Source organism: Pseudophryne corroboree, chromosome 12 (genome assembly GCF_028390025.1).
Source record: "Pseudophryne corroboree isolate aPseCor3 chromosome 12, aPseCor3.hap2, whole genome shotgun sequence".
In the NCBI taxonomy this organism is placed as follows: Eukaryota; Metazoa; Chordata; class Amphibia; order Anura; family Myobatrachidae; genus Pseudophryne; species Pseudophryne corroboree.
In genome coordinates, this window is record NC_086455.1 from 89,985,645 (window position 1) to 90,002,829 (window position 17,185).

At 41.2% G+C, this 17,185-nt stretch overlaps 1 protein-coding gene across 7 annotated transcripts in view; it reads right to left on the reverse strand.

Moving 5' to 3' along the window:
• The window catches only part of LRRC9 (leucine rich repeat containing 9), a 667,090-nt gene that overhangs the window by 427,197 nt on the left and 222,708 nt on the right, over positions 1-17,185 (reverse strand). For all 7 annotated transcript variants that reach the window (XM_063947768.1, XM_063947765.1, XM_063947766.1 and 4 more), the window contains one exon: positions 5,055-5,210. In XM_063947768.1, the coding sequence (XP_063803838.1) occupies positions 5,055-5,210 (156 nt within the window). The remainder of the gene's footprint in view (positions 1-5,054; positions 5,211-17,185) is intronic.

Here is a 17,185-nt window from a genome sequence, read left to right on the forward strand (position 1 = left end):
TGGATTACAGTTGTGTTACCAGTTATATCCAGTATCAGTCTCATCTTAAAGACACAGCCATAGTATTCCTGTCTTGTCTTAAAGACACAGTCGCAGTATGCTTCAGCCTCGTCTTAAAGACACAGCTGCAGTAGTCTTCAGTCTTGTCTTAAAGACACAGCCGCAGTATTCTTCAGTCTCGTCTTAAAGTCACAGCTACAGTCTTCAGTTCTTCAGCCTTGTTTTAAAGTCACAGCCACAGTCATTGTTCTACTTACAGTTGCGTTTCCAGTTATATCCGGTACCAGCCCGGATTACAGTTGCGTTCCAATATACCGGTACACAGCCCAGTTCACAGTGAGGTTCTCAGTCTCACCGGTCACCAGCCCGGTTCTCAGTCTCACCGGTAACCAGTCCGGTTCAATGTCTTCAGCTCTCCTACCAGTTCTGTGCAACTCCAGAGAACCTATTTTATAGTAACCTTGAGTACACAAACACCCACTCCTGTGACAGTATATCCAGTTCATTCTCACTAATACATTCACCATCCTGCTATCAAGTCCCTGGTGATCCAGTGGTCAGCATACGGCTCCCACTGCCGAGGCCCAGGTTCGACCCCCCCTGGTCAGGGATTGCTCCTTACTACTTCATCTCAATGATTCCCACAGACCAGCCAAATATACACATAGTCCTCCAGTTACCCGCACGGACTTCACATACAAGCCGGGTTCACAAAAACCACAGTCATGACAGATTATGCATTGTATACTAGCCTCTCAAAACTATGGGCGGGATTTAATGGAGTCCGAGTTCACCAGACATGCGGGATTCCAGCTGATCTTGGGCGTCATTACATCCGGACCCTGTTATGAATTTAATCATTTGATCTTCTGTTTTCATTTTTTTCTTCCCCCACATATTCCCAATTTACCATTGTAAGTTCTGTCTGGTAATGATGGTGGTGTACAAAGTGATAGACCCTACCAGTCTGTGGTTTATGATAAGTGTGTCAATTGTATTTATTTTTTTACAGGAAAATGTAGTGAAGTCCGGAGATCTGGGACTCCACTACATCCTGACCTACATCTGTATTGTTTAGTTCAGTGCTGCTTGTCAGATATGAAGTACAACCTATCGGATGCACTGTTCCCGCCTGTTATCATATGGAGCCAACAATCCCTCTATCCATGGGATGCGGGTAAAATACCAACAGTCGGGATCCCGTTAGTCAGAAGACCAACAGAGGGTTCCAAGCGGTCACAATCCCGATACTTTCCGGAGGTAAGCACAGGGAGGTTAGGGTTAGGATGAGTGAGGGAGAGGTTAGGGTTACACTGCGGGAGGGGTGGGTTAGGAATTAAGGGTAACGTAAAAATAGTAACCGGGATGTGTTGGGATTCTGGCCCTTAGACCCCTTCCCATTTTAATTAGTACTAGCTGCAGTACACAGCTCCACTTGGGTTGGTGATAACGAAAATCATAATTTATAGCTCTTTGACCTACATTTATAGATGTTAGTCCAAAGAAGTACTAATTAATGATGCTTACCTAAGAATAAGTCTATCATGGTACACAGTACACATGTTTTTAATATATAAATTGTACTGCGCTTGTTTATGTGTCAGCAGCTTCAATAAAACATGTACAATATAATTTTAAAAAAAGGAAGCGCTTGTCAATTAAAATTGAACGCTCACACCTGAAAAGGAAAAGTGATTATAAATAATGTATACAGCTCTTTTGAGAAACAATTGATGATGGAGGTAAATTTATATATTTTTAAATGTGGAGGGTTCCATTGTACGATCCGGGTTAGATGGTGCTTTGTATAATGCTTTAAGAGCAACCTATCTTTTTCCCTGCTCACTCTACCTTATGTGAGCCGCTAACTGTGGCTCACCTTTGGTTTTCCAGTCCTGGTTCCCTCCTCGCGGCTGTTGGCGCTTTGCGATGATGTCACTCCCGTGTCTGCTTCCTCCGTCATAGGATGTGAAGCAAGTAGATTTTTCCACACATGGGTCCTGATCCAGATGCAAAGCTGCTGTTGCATGCAAGTGGCTCAATGCTTTTTCACTGCGCATGCAGTGATGTACACTAGATGGAGCAATTATGAGCTAACAGGATACCCTCTGTAGCGGACTCAGACCCAGCTGGCTCATGAGGAGTACTTTTTGCCAGCCTGTTTCTGGATTCAGCGCATAAGTGCAACGGGGCAGGAAAGAACTTTGTTATCACCTATACAGCATGCTGCCTGGATTCCCAATAGAACTGTAGAAATGGACATCACATATTATTGTGAAACATAATCCCTCTTGTTATATGTGTTTGTGTTTGTCAGGGAATAATATTTCTAGCCTGATGTTTTGTACAGAATGCATAAGACGATGTGTATATATATATATATGAATGTATTGGTTATTGTGTTATAGTTTGTAAAATAATGTTCCCCCATGTGACTGCTCAGATAACCTGTGTGTATGCTGTTGGAGATACAGCCAGTCTCAGATGTCAGCCCATAAACCCCCCTCATTCTTCCCCACGCAATGGATTCCAGGCCAAATAATCAGATTAATTAAGTAAGGATAATTTAGTTAACATCTAGTGTGGCCTAGGGGACATGCCTGGACATGTGAAAGTAGGTCTATTCTGTAGTCAGCCCCTTAATGTAACTCACCCAATACAGAGCCAGGGGGTGTCGCCTCATGGTGGAAAAGACAAAGGTTTTATAATAGCAAACAGGGGGCTATTGGGAGACTGCACGGGAGTTCCTGGCCTGAGAGGAATGATGTGTTTGGCTTCTGAAAGCTACTGGTAAGACAGTCCTTCCAGTGTGCTGAGGCCTAGAAGCATTGTTGGGATCCGCTGGTTTCAAAAGGCTACTGGATGTGCACTGAGGGAGAGATCTGCACAGAAGATCAGAGAGTGGATGTACCTCTGAAGTGCAGACACAGACTAGGCATTGCGGTGCCGTCAGTGGTGAGAATCCGTGGTGCAGAACGCTGTGTGAGCGGATATCCTAGACCAGGGCACACAGAACCACGGCCAGTATGTAACAGCAGGAGATCGCAGGCATCTGTAATTCTAAACTACTGTGGGGACTTAGTAAGTAAGATACCATCCTGGCTTGCAATTGTTAATGTTATTGTGTACTGTGTATGTATATTTACAATCAAGGTCAATTGCTACTTTACTAAACTGTTTACCTGTGTCATCAGAGAATCTGTATCCTCACACCCTCTGCATGAATGCCTCAATAGGTCACTCATCCTGCCCTTGAAAGTACTAGGCAAGGTAACCATCTAGTGCGCACTACTGTACATAGATCACAGTGGGCAGGATGAGCACCTTAAAGAAGTGTAGAGAAATGGGAAGATGGTCTGTCTTATGAGCGTATTATGGAAGTGTTACAGGCATGTCACTGAACTGTTAGCAAACTTAATCACTCACATTGGAGGTCATACTCTGACAGAGATTCTGCACTAGCATGAAATCACAGACACGACTACGGCAAAAGGCACTAAAGTGGTAACAGCAGCATTCGCCTCAAAATCAGCCCCTAAATGCACAGTTTGTATTTGTTAAAATTCATTCAAATAGCTAAATAAAATATTATTTATGGCTATGGCTACATAATCAGAGAGATCCTTGTGTTAGATCAAAATGTGTGGACAATTAATTCAATATTGTATAAAGTACAGGACTAATATTTTAAGGTCCATTATGCATTTACTTTGAAAGTTGTTTTATTGGACATATTTAATGTGGCTTATTTAAAGTGCATTTTTAAAGCTACATTTACCCTATTTATGGATGATATATATATTTATTTTACTGTTTTATTTAATGTTGTTTTTAGGAGAGTAATTTATTATTGGTAACACTCAATGCAGTCTGCAGTGTGATGATCCAATTTAATTATTATTATTATTATCATCCTTTATTTATATGGCGCCACAAGAGTTCTGCAGCACCCAATTACATAGTATATATGCACATAATCAAAACAGGAAAACAGTGACTTACAGTTGAAGACAATATAGGACAAGTACAGGGTAGCTAAGCATAAGTACATCAGTAGACGACACAGTGATAATTATCAAGGTTGCCGAGAACTGCAGCATTTGGGCAGTTGAGGATTATTAAAGTAAGGATAATCACATGAGGGAAGAGGGCCCTACTCGTGAGAGCTTACATTCTAATGGGGAGGGGCAGACAGACGGGTGACACAGATGGAGTAGACCGAGCGTGGGACAGAGGGTTAGGATGAGATTTGGCTGGGTTTGGTAAAGAAATATGTCTTGAGAGCACGTTTGAAGTTCTGTAGAGAGGTGGAGAGTCTGAGGGGGAGAGGTAGAGAATTCCAGAGTAAGGGAGCAGCACATGAAAAATCTTGGAGGTAGGAGTGGGAGGAAGTAAGCAGAAGACAGGAAAGTCGGCGTGCATTAGCAGAGCGAAGAGGACAGGTGGGAGAGTAAAGGGAGATAAGGTACGAGATGTACATGGGATACTACCAATGCTACCAATAACGGAATTTATGTTTCATGTATACCTTATACACACAACCTAAAAGGTAAAATTAAACAACATTTTTAATTATTTTGTGCATTAAACAAAGTTTGTTTACAGTGGACCATCAGAAAGCAAAGGTGTCACACTCCAAAAATTCGGGATTTCAGAATATTGTGTATTTCAGAATTTTGGCTGTGGGGACTCAACCTATATAGTTTAATTACAATTTAAAATGATCAAATGTATGCATGAATTTCAGCTGTGCACATCCACAAAAACAACAAGAGTGTAACATTGCACATTTTCCTGCTCACCTCCATGGGGCTCAAGGTAAAATGTGCAATGTTGGTGGCCACAAGGCACCAGAAATCTGACCATTTCTGCAGGAAATTTGCAGCGATTATACTGAAATGCATCACCACCAAAGAGTCTCCTTTTTCCACCAAGACTTTTGACCAATTGCTTTACGAGTTGACTTACAAATGAAAAGTTTCTACTTTCAGAAAGATTTTAAGTGATGAATAAATCAATATTTGTTTTCTTATTTACTGCTTTTTAATACTCACACTTTTTACTTGGAAAGTCAGTAGTTTAATGCTGCCCATCAGTGCTTGTTCCAATTTGCTCTTCTGTGTTTTTAGTTTTTGTAATTCTTCCCGAAGTGTTCTATGTACCTTCTTAACATGCATGTTATAGAACATTATTTTTTTCATAGCCGTAGTCTTTAAAAAAAAAAATGTTCAGAAGTTATTCTTAAAAATACACAGGCAATATCATTAAATACATCTATTAACAGGAACTGGGAGATAACTTTAAAATGTGGTCTCAATTAAGGGTTTAATTTAAGAATTGCAGGGTTTTTTTAAATATACAATTTTATGAAAACTGTAATTTTATAGTACGCACAACTCAAGTAAGAGCGACAATTTTGTCCATCTATTTGGCTTTTGCTCATTTCCGGCATTTCTGAATATTGATTGGTGTATTTTACAAAAGCTGTCCATGTATTAACATAAACACACAGAAAAAGAAGCAGTTTCTTGGTGCACTGAGAACCTAACAATTACATAATTAATTAATAGATAAAACATATCCTTTATTATTGTCATTTAAAATTTACAGCAATATGAAATATATAAAATCAAGGAGACAAGGTAAGTGAAAAAGTATTGAAAAAAGGTGATGTTAAAATAAGAATTTACTCACCGGTAATTCTATTTCTCGTAGTCCGTAGTAGATGCTGGGAACTCCGAAAGGACCATGGGGAATAGCGGGCTCCGAAGGAGGCTGGGCACTCTAGAAAGATTTATGACTACCTGGTGTGCACTGGCTCCTCCCAATATGACCCTCCTCCAAGCCTCAGTTAGGACACTGTGCCCGGACGAGCAGACATAATAAGGAAGGATTTAGAATCCCGGGTAAGACTCTTACTAGCCACACCAATCACACCGTACAACTCGTGATACTATATCCAGTTTGACAGTATGAAAACAACTGAGCCTCTCAACAGATGGCTCAACAATAACCCTTTAGTTAACAGTAACTATGTACAAGTATTGCAGACAATCCGTACTTGGGATGGGCGCCCAGCATCCACTACGGACTACGAGAAATAGAATTACCGGTGAGTAAATTCTTATTTTCTCTAACGTCCTAGTGGATGCTGGGAACTCCGAAAGGACCATGGGGATTATACCAAAGCTCCCAAACGGGCGGGAGAGTGCGGCTGACTCTGTAGCACCGAATGAGAGAACTCCAGGTCCTCCTCAGCCAGGGTATCAAATTTGTAGAATTTTGCAAACGTGTTTGCCCCTGACCAAGTAGCTGCTCGGCAAAGTTGTAAAGCCGAGACCCCTCGGGCAGCCGCCCAAGATGAGCCCACCTTCCTTGTGGAATGGGCATTTACAGATTTTGGCTGTGGTATGCCTGCCACAGAATGTGCAAGCTGAATCCAGCGAGCAATAGACTGCTTAGAAGCAGGAGCACCCAGCTTGTTGGGTGCATACAGGATAAACAACGAGTCAGTTTTCCTGACTCCAGCCGTCCTGGAAACATATATTTTCAGGGCCCTGACAACGTCTAGCAACTTGGAGTCCTCCAATTCACTAGTAGCCGCCGGCACCACAATAGGCTGGTTCAGGTAAAACGCTGACACCACCTTAGGGAGAAATTGGGGACGAGTCCTCAACTCTGCCCTATCCATATGGAAAATCAGATAAGGGCTTTTACATGATAAAGCCGCTAATTCTGACACTCGCCTGGCTGAAGCCAAGGCTAATAACATGACCACTTTCCACGTGAGATATTTCAGATCCACGGTTTTTAGTGGCTCAAACCAATGTGATTTTAAGAAACTCAACATCACGTTGAGATCCCAAGGTGCCACAGGAGGCACAAACGGGGGCTGAATATGCAGCACTCCTTTTACAAAAGTCTGAACTTCAGGTACTGAAGCTAGTTCTTTTTGAAAGAAAATCGACAGAGCCGAGATCTGTACTTTAATGGAGCCTAGTTTTAGGCCCATATCCACTCCTGCTTGCAGGAAATGCAGAAATCGACCTAGTTGAAATTCCTCTGTTGGGGCCTTATTTGCCTCGCACCATGCAACATATTTTCGCCATATGCGGTGATAATGCGTTGCCGTAACATCTTTCCTGGCCTTAATAAGCGTAGGAATGACTTCTTCCGGAATACCCTTTTCCTTTAGGATCCGGTGTTCAACCGCCATGCCGTCAAACGCAGCCGCGGTAAGTCTTGGAACAGACAGGGCCCCTGCTGTATCAGGTCCTGTCTGAGCGGTAGAGGCCACGGGTCCTCTGAGAGCATCTCTTGAAGTTCCGGGTACCACGCTCGTCGTGGCCAATCCGGAACCACGAGAATTGTGTTTACTCCTCGCTTTCTTATTATTCTCAATACCTTTGGAATGAGAGGCAGAGGAGGGAACACATAAACCGACTGGTACACCCATGGTGTCACTAGAGCGTCCACAGCTATCGCCTGGCGAAATATCTTTTTAACTTTTTGTTGAGACGGGACGCCATCATGTCCACTTGTGGTTTTTCCCAACGGTTTACCAGCATCTGGAAGACTTCTGGGTGAAGTCCCCACTCTCCCGGGTGGAGGTCGTGTCTGCTGAGGAAGTCTGCTTCCCAGTTGTCCACTCCCGGAATGAACACTGCTGACAGTGCTAGTACATGATTCTCCGCCCATCAGAGAATTCTTGTGGCTTCTGCCATCGCCATCCTGCTTCTTGTGCCGCCCTGTCGATTTACATGGGCGACTGCCGTGATGTTGTCTGACTGGATCAGCACCGGCTGGTGTAGGAGCAGGGCTTTTGCTCGACTTAGGGCATTGTAAATGGCCCTTAGTTCCAGAATATTTATGTGAAGGGAAGTCTCCTGACCCGACCATAGTCCTTGGAAGTTTCTTCCCTGAATGACTGCCCCCCAGCCTCGAAGGCTGGCATCCGTGGTCACCAGGACCCAGTCCTGTATTCCGAACCTGCGGCCCTCTAGAAGATGGGCACTCTGCAGCCACCACAGTAGAGACACCCTGGTTCTTGGAGACAGGGTTATTAAGCGATGCATCTGAAGATGCGATCCGGACCACTGGTCCAACAGGTCCCACTGAAAGATTCTGGCATGGAACCTGCCGAAGGGAATTGCTTCGTAAGAAGCCACCATCTTCCCCAGGACCCGTGTGCAGCGATGCACTGATACCTGTTTTGGTTTCAGGAGGTCTCTGACTAGAGAGGACAACTCCCTGGCTTTCTCCTCCGGGAGAAACACTTTCTTCTGGACTGTATCCAGAATCATACCCAGGAACAGTAGCCGTGTCGTCGGAACCAGCTGTGACTTTGGGATATTCAGAATCCAGCCGTGCTGGTGCAGCACCTCCTGCGATAGTGCTACTCCCACCAACAACTGTTCCTTGGACCTCGCTTTTATTAGGAGGTCGTCCAAGTACGGGATAATTAAAACTCCCTTTCTTCGAAGGAGTATCATCATTTCCGCCATAACCTTGGTAAATACCCTCGGTGCCGTGGACAGTCCAAACGGCAGCGTCTGGAATTGGTAATGGCAATCCTGTACCACAAATCTGAGGTACTCCTGGTGAGGATGGTAAATGGGGACATGTAGGTAAGCATCCTTGATGTCCAGGGATACCATGTAATCCCCCTCGTCCAGGCTTGCAATAACCGCCCTGAGCGATTCCATCTTGAACTTGAATTTCTTTATGTACGTGTTCAAGGATTTCAAATTTAGAATGGGTCTCACCGAACCGTCCGGTTTCGGTACCACAAATAGTGTGGAATAATAACGGCCTTGTTGAAGTAGGGGTACCTTGATTATCACCTGCTGGGAATACAGCTTGTGAATTGCCGCTAGCACCGCCTCCCTGTCTGAGGGAGCAATCGGCAAGGCAGATTTTAGGAACCGGTGGGGTGGGGACGCCTCGAATTCCAGCTTGTACCCCTGAGATACTATTTGCAGGATCCAGGGATCCACCTGTGAGCGAACCCACTGATCGCTGAAATTTTTGAGGCGACCCCCCACCGTACCTGGCTCCGCCTGTGGAGCCCCACCGTCATGCGGCGGACTTGGAAGAAGAAGCGGGGGAGGACTTTTGCTCCTGGGAACCTGCTGTTTGTTGCAGCCTTTTTCCGCTACCTCTGCCTCTGGACAGAAAGGACCCGCCTTTTCCACGCCTGTTTTTCTGGGTCCGAAAGGACTGAACCTGATAAAACGGCGCCTTCTTAGGCTGTGAGGGGACATGGGGTAAAAATGCTGGCTTCCCAGACGTTGCTGTGGAAACTAGGTCCGAGAGACCATCCCCAAATAATTCCTCACCCTTATATGGTAACACTTCCATGTGCTTTTTTGAATCCGCATCTCCTGTCCACTGGCGAGTCCATAAGCCTCTCCTAGCAGAAATGGACAATGCACTTACTTTAGATGCCAGTCGGCAGATTTCCCTCTGTGCATCTCTCATATATAAGACTGAGTCTTTTATATGGTCTATGGTTAACAGGATCGTGTCTCTGTCTAATGTGTCAATATTTTCTGACAGTTTATCTGACCACGCAGCGGCAGCACTGCACATCCAAGCTGACGCAATAGCTGGCCTAAGTATAATGCCTGTGTGTGTATATACAGACTTCAGGATCGCCTCCTGCTTTCTATCAGCAGGTTCCTTGAGGGCGGCCGTATCCGGAGACGGTAGTGCCACCTTTTTAGACAAACGTGTGAGCGCTTTATCCACTCTAGGGGGTGTTTCCCAACGTGACCTATCCTCTGGCGGGAAAGGGAACGCCATTAGTACCTTCTTAGGAATTACCAATTTTTTATCAGGGAAAGCCCACGCTTCTTCACACACTTCATTTAATTCATCTGATGAGGGAAAAACTACGGGTAGTTTTTTCTCTCCAAACATAATACCCTTTTTAGTGGTACCTGTAGTTATATCAGAAATGTGTAACACCTCTTTCATTGCCTCAATCATGCAGTGAATGGCCTTAGAGGGCATCAGGTTAGACTCATCGTCGTCGACACTGGTGTCAGTATCAGTGTCGACATCTGGGTCTGCTTGAGGTAGCGGGCGTTTTAGAGCCCCTGATGACCCATGCGACGCCTGGGCAGGCACGAGCTGAGAAGTCGGCTGTCCCACATTTGGCATGACGTCGATTTTCTTATATAGGGAGTCTATACGTGCACTCATTACTTTCCATAAGCCCATCCACTCAGGTGTCTGCCCCGCAGGGGGTGACATCCCTTCTAAAGGCATCTGCTCCGCCTCCACATCATTATCCTCATCAAACATGTCGACACAGCCGTACCGACACACCGCACACACACAAGGCATGCTCCGAATGAGGACAGAACCCACAAAAGCCCTTTGGGGGGACAGCGTGAGAGTATGCCAGCACACACCAGAGCGCTATATAATGCAGGGACTAACTGAGTTATGTCCCCTATAGCTGCTTTTTTATATAATATATATATTGCGCCTAAATTTAGTGCCCCCCCTCTCTGTTTTTACCCTGTTCTGTAGTGTAGACTGCAGGGGAGAGCCAGGGAGCTTCCTTCCAGCGGATCTGTGAAGGAGAAATGGCGCCAGTGTGCTGCAGGAGATAGCTCCGCCCCTTTTCCGCGGCCTATTCTCCCGCTTTTTTCCATATTCTGGCAGGGGTATTTTCCACATATATAGCCTTTGGGACTATATATTGTGGAGTTTTTGCCAGCCAAGGTGTTATAATTGCTTCTCAGGGCGCCCCCCCCCCAGCGCCCTGCACCCTCAGTGACCGGAGTATGAAGTGTGTATGAGGAGCAATGGCGCACAGCTGCAGTGCTGTGCGCTACCTTGGTGAAGACTGATGTCTTCTGCCGCAGTTTTTCCGGACCTCTTCTTGCTTCTGGCTCTGTAAGGGGGACGGCGGCGCGGCTCCGGGACCGAACACCAAGGACTGGGCCTGCGGTCGATCCCTCTGGAGCTAATGGTGTCCAGTAGCCTAAGAAGCCCAATCCGGCTGCAAGCAGGCGAGTTCGCTTCTTCTCCCCTTAGTCCCTCGCTGCAGTGAGCCTGTTGCCAGCAGGTCTCACTGAAAATAAAAAACCTAAACTATACTTTCTTTCTAAGGGCTCAGGAGAGCCCCTAGTGTGCATCCAACCTCGGCCGGGCACAAAATCTAACTGAGGCTTGGAGGAGGGTCATAGTGGGAGGAGCCAGTGCACACCAGGTAGTCATAAATCTTTCTAGAGTGCCCAGCCTCCTTCGGAGCCCGCTATTCCCCATGGTCCTTTCGGAGTTCCCAGCATCCACTAGGACGTTAGAGAAAATAACATTTCTAATCACCAGAGACTGCCACTGCTATGTTGAAAATGTATCTTATAATAAAGGCATAATAGCCCCCACTGCTACTCAAAGCTTGTATTTTTGTGAGATTCTACTGGCTTCTTGATGTTATTAGTCAATGTTAATCAGTAATTCCCACTATCTATTTATAAAGAGTATCAAGTGTCACACATACTACATGACTCTTTCTAAAGAGTATCAGTTGTCATGGATAATATGTAACTCTTTGTTTTAATAAAGCTTTGTTTATAAAAACATACATCTACTTTGTAACATTTATTTTCACACGCAATGAGCTCAGTGTGTGTATGTCTTTATTAATGCAATTGTACTGGTGCTGTTTCTAAAGCTGCATTATACCTTCCGAACAATGGCTTCTGATGTATAAATATATAATAAGGTGCAGTATGTGCATTTATGATTATTTGTAGATGGGCGCGGGTAGCTGGATCCACACTTTTAATAGGTGAATTTCACTTCATATTATAGATATCTACTGAATGTCACCAGCTGATCCTTTAACCCGTACCTTCCTGTTCTACTCAGAATCCGCTATTGTATGCTGCTAGATGTTCATTGTGCCGGTGTTCTGCAATCACTAGTAACTCCGCACCAATGATAAATCCAACCCCTTGTGTGGGTTCACAGATTATAAATCTGTAATAAGCAGTTATACAATAATACCTCCTTATCCACTACAGGTAACGCGGTATGTTCAATACTCCGATCTTAATAAACCGGGTATTAGATTTATGTCTACGCGTCCTCTATTTCATGTGCCTGCTAATTTACACAGAAATATATTGTCAGGTATACCAAATATATATGTATTTTCTTACTGGAAGTAGGTAGTCGGATCCACACTTTTTATAGTATATTTGTGTGTGTGATCCGAATCGCATACAGCGGCTCCTGTAGCCTGGTGTATGCTGCCGGCTGCTTCTGTTTGCACGTGTGCTCCTTCAGCCGCCCCCGGGACAGCCGCTGTGTATGGCTGGAAATTACACGGGCGCTCTCACCGCCCCAGCCCTCACACAGCAATGCATGAACCGGACCAGCAATATGAATATCATTTCACAATACAATTGCAGTATACAACATAATTATGTTAGCAGTGGTAATTCATAGCACACGGCAGTCTCTGAAAAAACGCCAATGCACGTTTCACAGAGGCTGCTTCGTCAGGGCATCAACCTGATTGTCATGATTAACAGGTTTATATAAAACTCCCTCTATTTCTATTGGTCATCAAGTAATTCTAGTCTTTTTATAGAAAGACAATGCCGAAAAATAGTATTTTGTACCTTTTATAATTCTTACACTACCTTAATCACATATTAAAGAGGATTCATTTTTTTATTTTATATCTAGTTTGTAGTATTTTTAGTGATGCATCCCTACATGTTCCCTCTGGACTTTATTTATACCTTTGGTCACCATGATCCGGATAGATTAAATTATGGGGTTTATATATATTAATTATTATTTTAAATATTTTTTGCCATAAACCAATATATACTTTTAAATACCCAGTTTATATCCCCCTCTAAACCATTAGAATAATTTATATTATTTTGTGATTTATTACTAATATTTAGAATTTATCTATAAGTAGAAGAAAGAGGAGAGAAATAATAGTTGTTTTTATTTATATGTCTCAGTAGTTCTAGGAATTTTTAAGGGGTTTTTACATGTTGTAGGGTTAATTCTAATTATGATGTGCAGTATTTATATATATATATATATATATATATATATATATATATATATATATGTATGTATACATATATATATATATATATATATATATATATACACACACACGTGACTTCAATAGTGTTTTAGTGACTTGTGATTGTATTCACAAGTGATCTCCCATAATATTGTGTACTATATAAATAATTATAATAATTATATACCTGTATAATCCTTATAAGATCCTTATACATATTTAAATTACATTTGTGATATGTTGTGCAATAATGATTACTATATCATAGTTTTAACTTTCATTATGTTATAGTGTATTTGTTGGTGATTATATTGTGTTCTATATAAACTTTTATAATAAAGATTGTTCTGCATATATCCCTATATGTGCATAGTTTTATATTTGTCTATCCTCACAGACACAGACCTACATAATATGTGTGTCCATGCATATTCTAATGTGCCTCCTAATTTGTAATTTAATAATCTTTGATAAAAGGGACCAATCCATAAACTCAAACCACAACACTCTGTGATTCTAAACGGTGCTCCCTATTTGTCCCTACCTTCTATTATTATGAGTATATTCTCATTTACTTGAATAGTAATCTTGATCATGTGTCTATCTCCTCCACCAAATTCTATCTAAGATGTATTTTCGTTCTTATATCATCTTACAAATATCTCCCTCTTTTATTCCTTATCTAAGTTCTATATCTTCTGTTTTTCTTCTTTATCTTTACTTCCTCCTCTTCTTCTCTTTGACCTACTTCGTTGAATTCCCAGGGTAAGAATGTGATTATATAATTTTTGCTTGATATATTATTTATTACATTATATTATATATCTCTGTTCCAATCTCTTAAACGTTCATCCTTTTTCAGATTTTTGGTTTACCTCTATTTCCAGCACTGGGATCATCTATGATCACTATTTTTACTGCTAGACATAATGTCTTCTCTAATTCTAATATGGAATTCCAGTTTATCAAGAGTTACATTCCATCTCCAAAGGTATATTCCATAGGGCTATGTGTAAATACATCACATATTTTACAAGTCTATAGCTATTTCTTAATCACTTATATGTGTTTATCTATAGGGATTCCTTTCAAATTAAGTCTGTTCAATCCAAGAAGGAGGAGAATTGATTATATTAATTAAGACCTTCTGGGTCCACACTATTCATCAGAAAGATCCATTTGGTTTCTCTCTTCAAGAGTTATCTCATCATATCTCCTCCTTGAATTCCTAACTGTATTTTTTCTAACCCTCTTATTCTTAAACTCTCTGGGTTACCACCATGCTTCTTGAGAAAATGTCTCGCTACACTCGTGAGATTCTTAAATCTCATCTGATCCTGTGCAGTGTTTTTTATATTTCTGATATGTTCAGCCAGTCTCATTCTTAGTTGTCTACTCATAAGTCCAACATATTTTTGTCCGCATCCACAGTTTAGACAATATATGACCCCTATGGTCTTACAATTGATGAAATCTGTTATGAGGTGTATTTTACCATATCTATCTTCCACTTGTTTTGTTTGTTCTACATATTTACATGTTTTGCAATTACCGCACTCTTGCTCCTACTTCCTTTCTTTTTTGGTTTTCGAAATGGCTATGTACCAGTTTGTCTCTGAGGTTAGGAGATTTTCTCCAACTGGCATTCACCCTATCTCCTAATATCTTAGCCATTTCTTTATCGTTGGTAAGGATGTTCCAGTGTCTTTGAAGGATTTCTCGTATATCCTCCCATTCGTTACAATAAGTACCAATAAATCTTATCTTAGAGTCCACATCTTTGTTCTTCATTTTTGGGCAGATAAAGGAACTTCTGTTCTCATTTGCTGCTGCTCTATACCCCTTCTTTATCAGGTTTTTGCTGTAGCCTCTTTGTTCCAATCTCTTCCCCAATTCTTGGGCTCTTATTTTAAATTTATCGTCTTTGGAGCAATTTCTGCGTGTCCGCAGAAATTCTCCTTTTGGAACACCATTTATTGTTGCTGGTAGATGCGAACTTTCTGCATGCAATATGCTGTTACTGGCTGTCTCCTTTCTGAACATATCTGATGACAATTTTCAATCCTCATCAATTTCTATAGTGAGGTCCAGGAATGTGATTCTCTTCTGACTCATCTCCGTGGTTAGTCTCAGGTTTAAGGAGTTCTTGTTCAGTTTTTCTAGGAATTCCTCCAGTAATCCAACTTCGCCCTCCCAAATGATTAATATGTCGTCTATATATCTCGCCCAATTTAACACATGATCTGTGTATCGGTCATTATCCGTCGAGAAGACATATTTCTTTTCCCACCACCCGAGGTACAGATTGGCATACATTGGCGCACATGTACTGCCCATTGCTGTACCCCGGGTCTGTAGGTAGAATCTCTCGTTAAATACAAATTTTTTTTTTGTGAGAATGAACCTTAGCAGATTGATAATGAAATCATCAAATGCGTCCTTTCCTTTCATGTTTAGAAAGTATTCAGCTGCCTGTATTCCTCTTTCATGGTCTATGCTTGTGTAAAGAGATTCAACGTCATACGTGAATAGCTAGGTCTCAGGAGTAACTACCAGATAGATTTTAGCTGCTGGAAAATTTTTACAAGTGATAAGAATGAAGCTTTAAAAGAGTTTCAAAATTGGAATAAAATTGAAATCAAACCCTCAGATAAAGGGGGTAATGTGGTCCTTTGGAAGAAGGAAATGTACCTGGAAGAGGTCATGAGACAATTAAACAACTAGGAGTGCTACCAAAGACTGATATTCAATCCTACAGCTAATTTTTTAAAACAATACCAAAATTTAGTGGAAGAACAATTCCGTATAGGAATTAATAAAAAAGAATTCCTGGAGGTAACTAATCCTAGAATACCAACATTCTACGCACTCCCCAAAGTTCATAAAAACCTGATGAAACCGCCAGGGAGACCTATAGTCTCAGGAATTGGAGTACTAACTGAGAAGGTGAGTGTGTTTGTGGACAAACATCTGAGAGGTTTTGTTACGGAGTTGCCTTCCTATACCAGAGATACGATGGATATACTTAAAAAACTTGAAAATTTGGTAGTTACTCCTGAGACCTGGCACAGAGTGGTGTGGTTTGAGTTTATGGATTGGCACATTTTATCACAGATTATTAAATTACAAATTAGGAGGCACATTAGAATATACATGGACAAACATATATGAAGGTCTGTGTCTGTGAGAATAGACAAATATAAAACTATGCAAATATAGGGATATATGCAGAACAATCTTTGTTATAAAAGTTTATATAGAACACCAACAAATACACTATAACACAATGAAAGTTAAAACTATGATATAATAATCATTATTGCACAACATATCACAAATGTAATTTAAATATGTATAAGGATCTTATAAGGATTATACAGGTATATAATTATTATAATTATTTATATAGTACACAATATTATGGAAGATCACTTGGGAAAACAATCACAAGTCACTAAAACACTATTGAAGTCACGTATATATATATATATATATATATATATATGTATACATATATATATATATAAATACTGCACATCATAATTAGAATTAACCCTACAACATGTAAAAACCCCGTAAAAATTCCTAGAACTACTGAGACATATAAATAAAAACAACTATTATTTCTCTCCTCTTTCTTCTACTTATAGATAAATTCTAAATATTAGTAATATATCACAAAATAATATAAATTACTCTAATGGTTTAGAGGGGGATATAAACTGGGTATTTAAAAGTATATATTGGTTTATGGCAAAAAATATTCAAAATAATAATTCATTTATATGAACCCCATAATTTAATCTATTAGGATTATGGTGACCAAAGGTATAAATAAAGTCCAGAGGGAACATGTAGGGATGCATCACTAAAAATACTACAAACAAGATATCAAATAAAAAATGAATCCTCTTTAATATGTGATTAAGGCAGTGTAAGAATTACAAAAAGTACAAAATACTATTTTTCGGCATTGTCTTTCTATAAAAAAGACTAGAATTACTTGATGACCAATAGAAATAGAGGGAGTTTTATATAAACCTGTTAATCATGACAATCAGGTTGATGCCCTGACGAAGCAGCCTCTGTGAAACGTGCGTTTGCGTTTTTTCA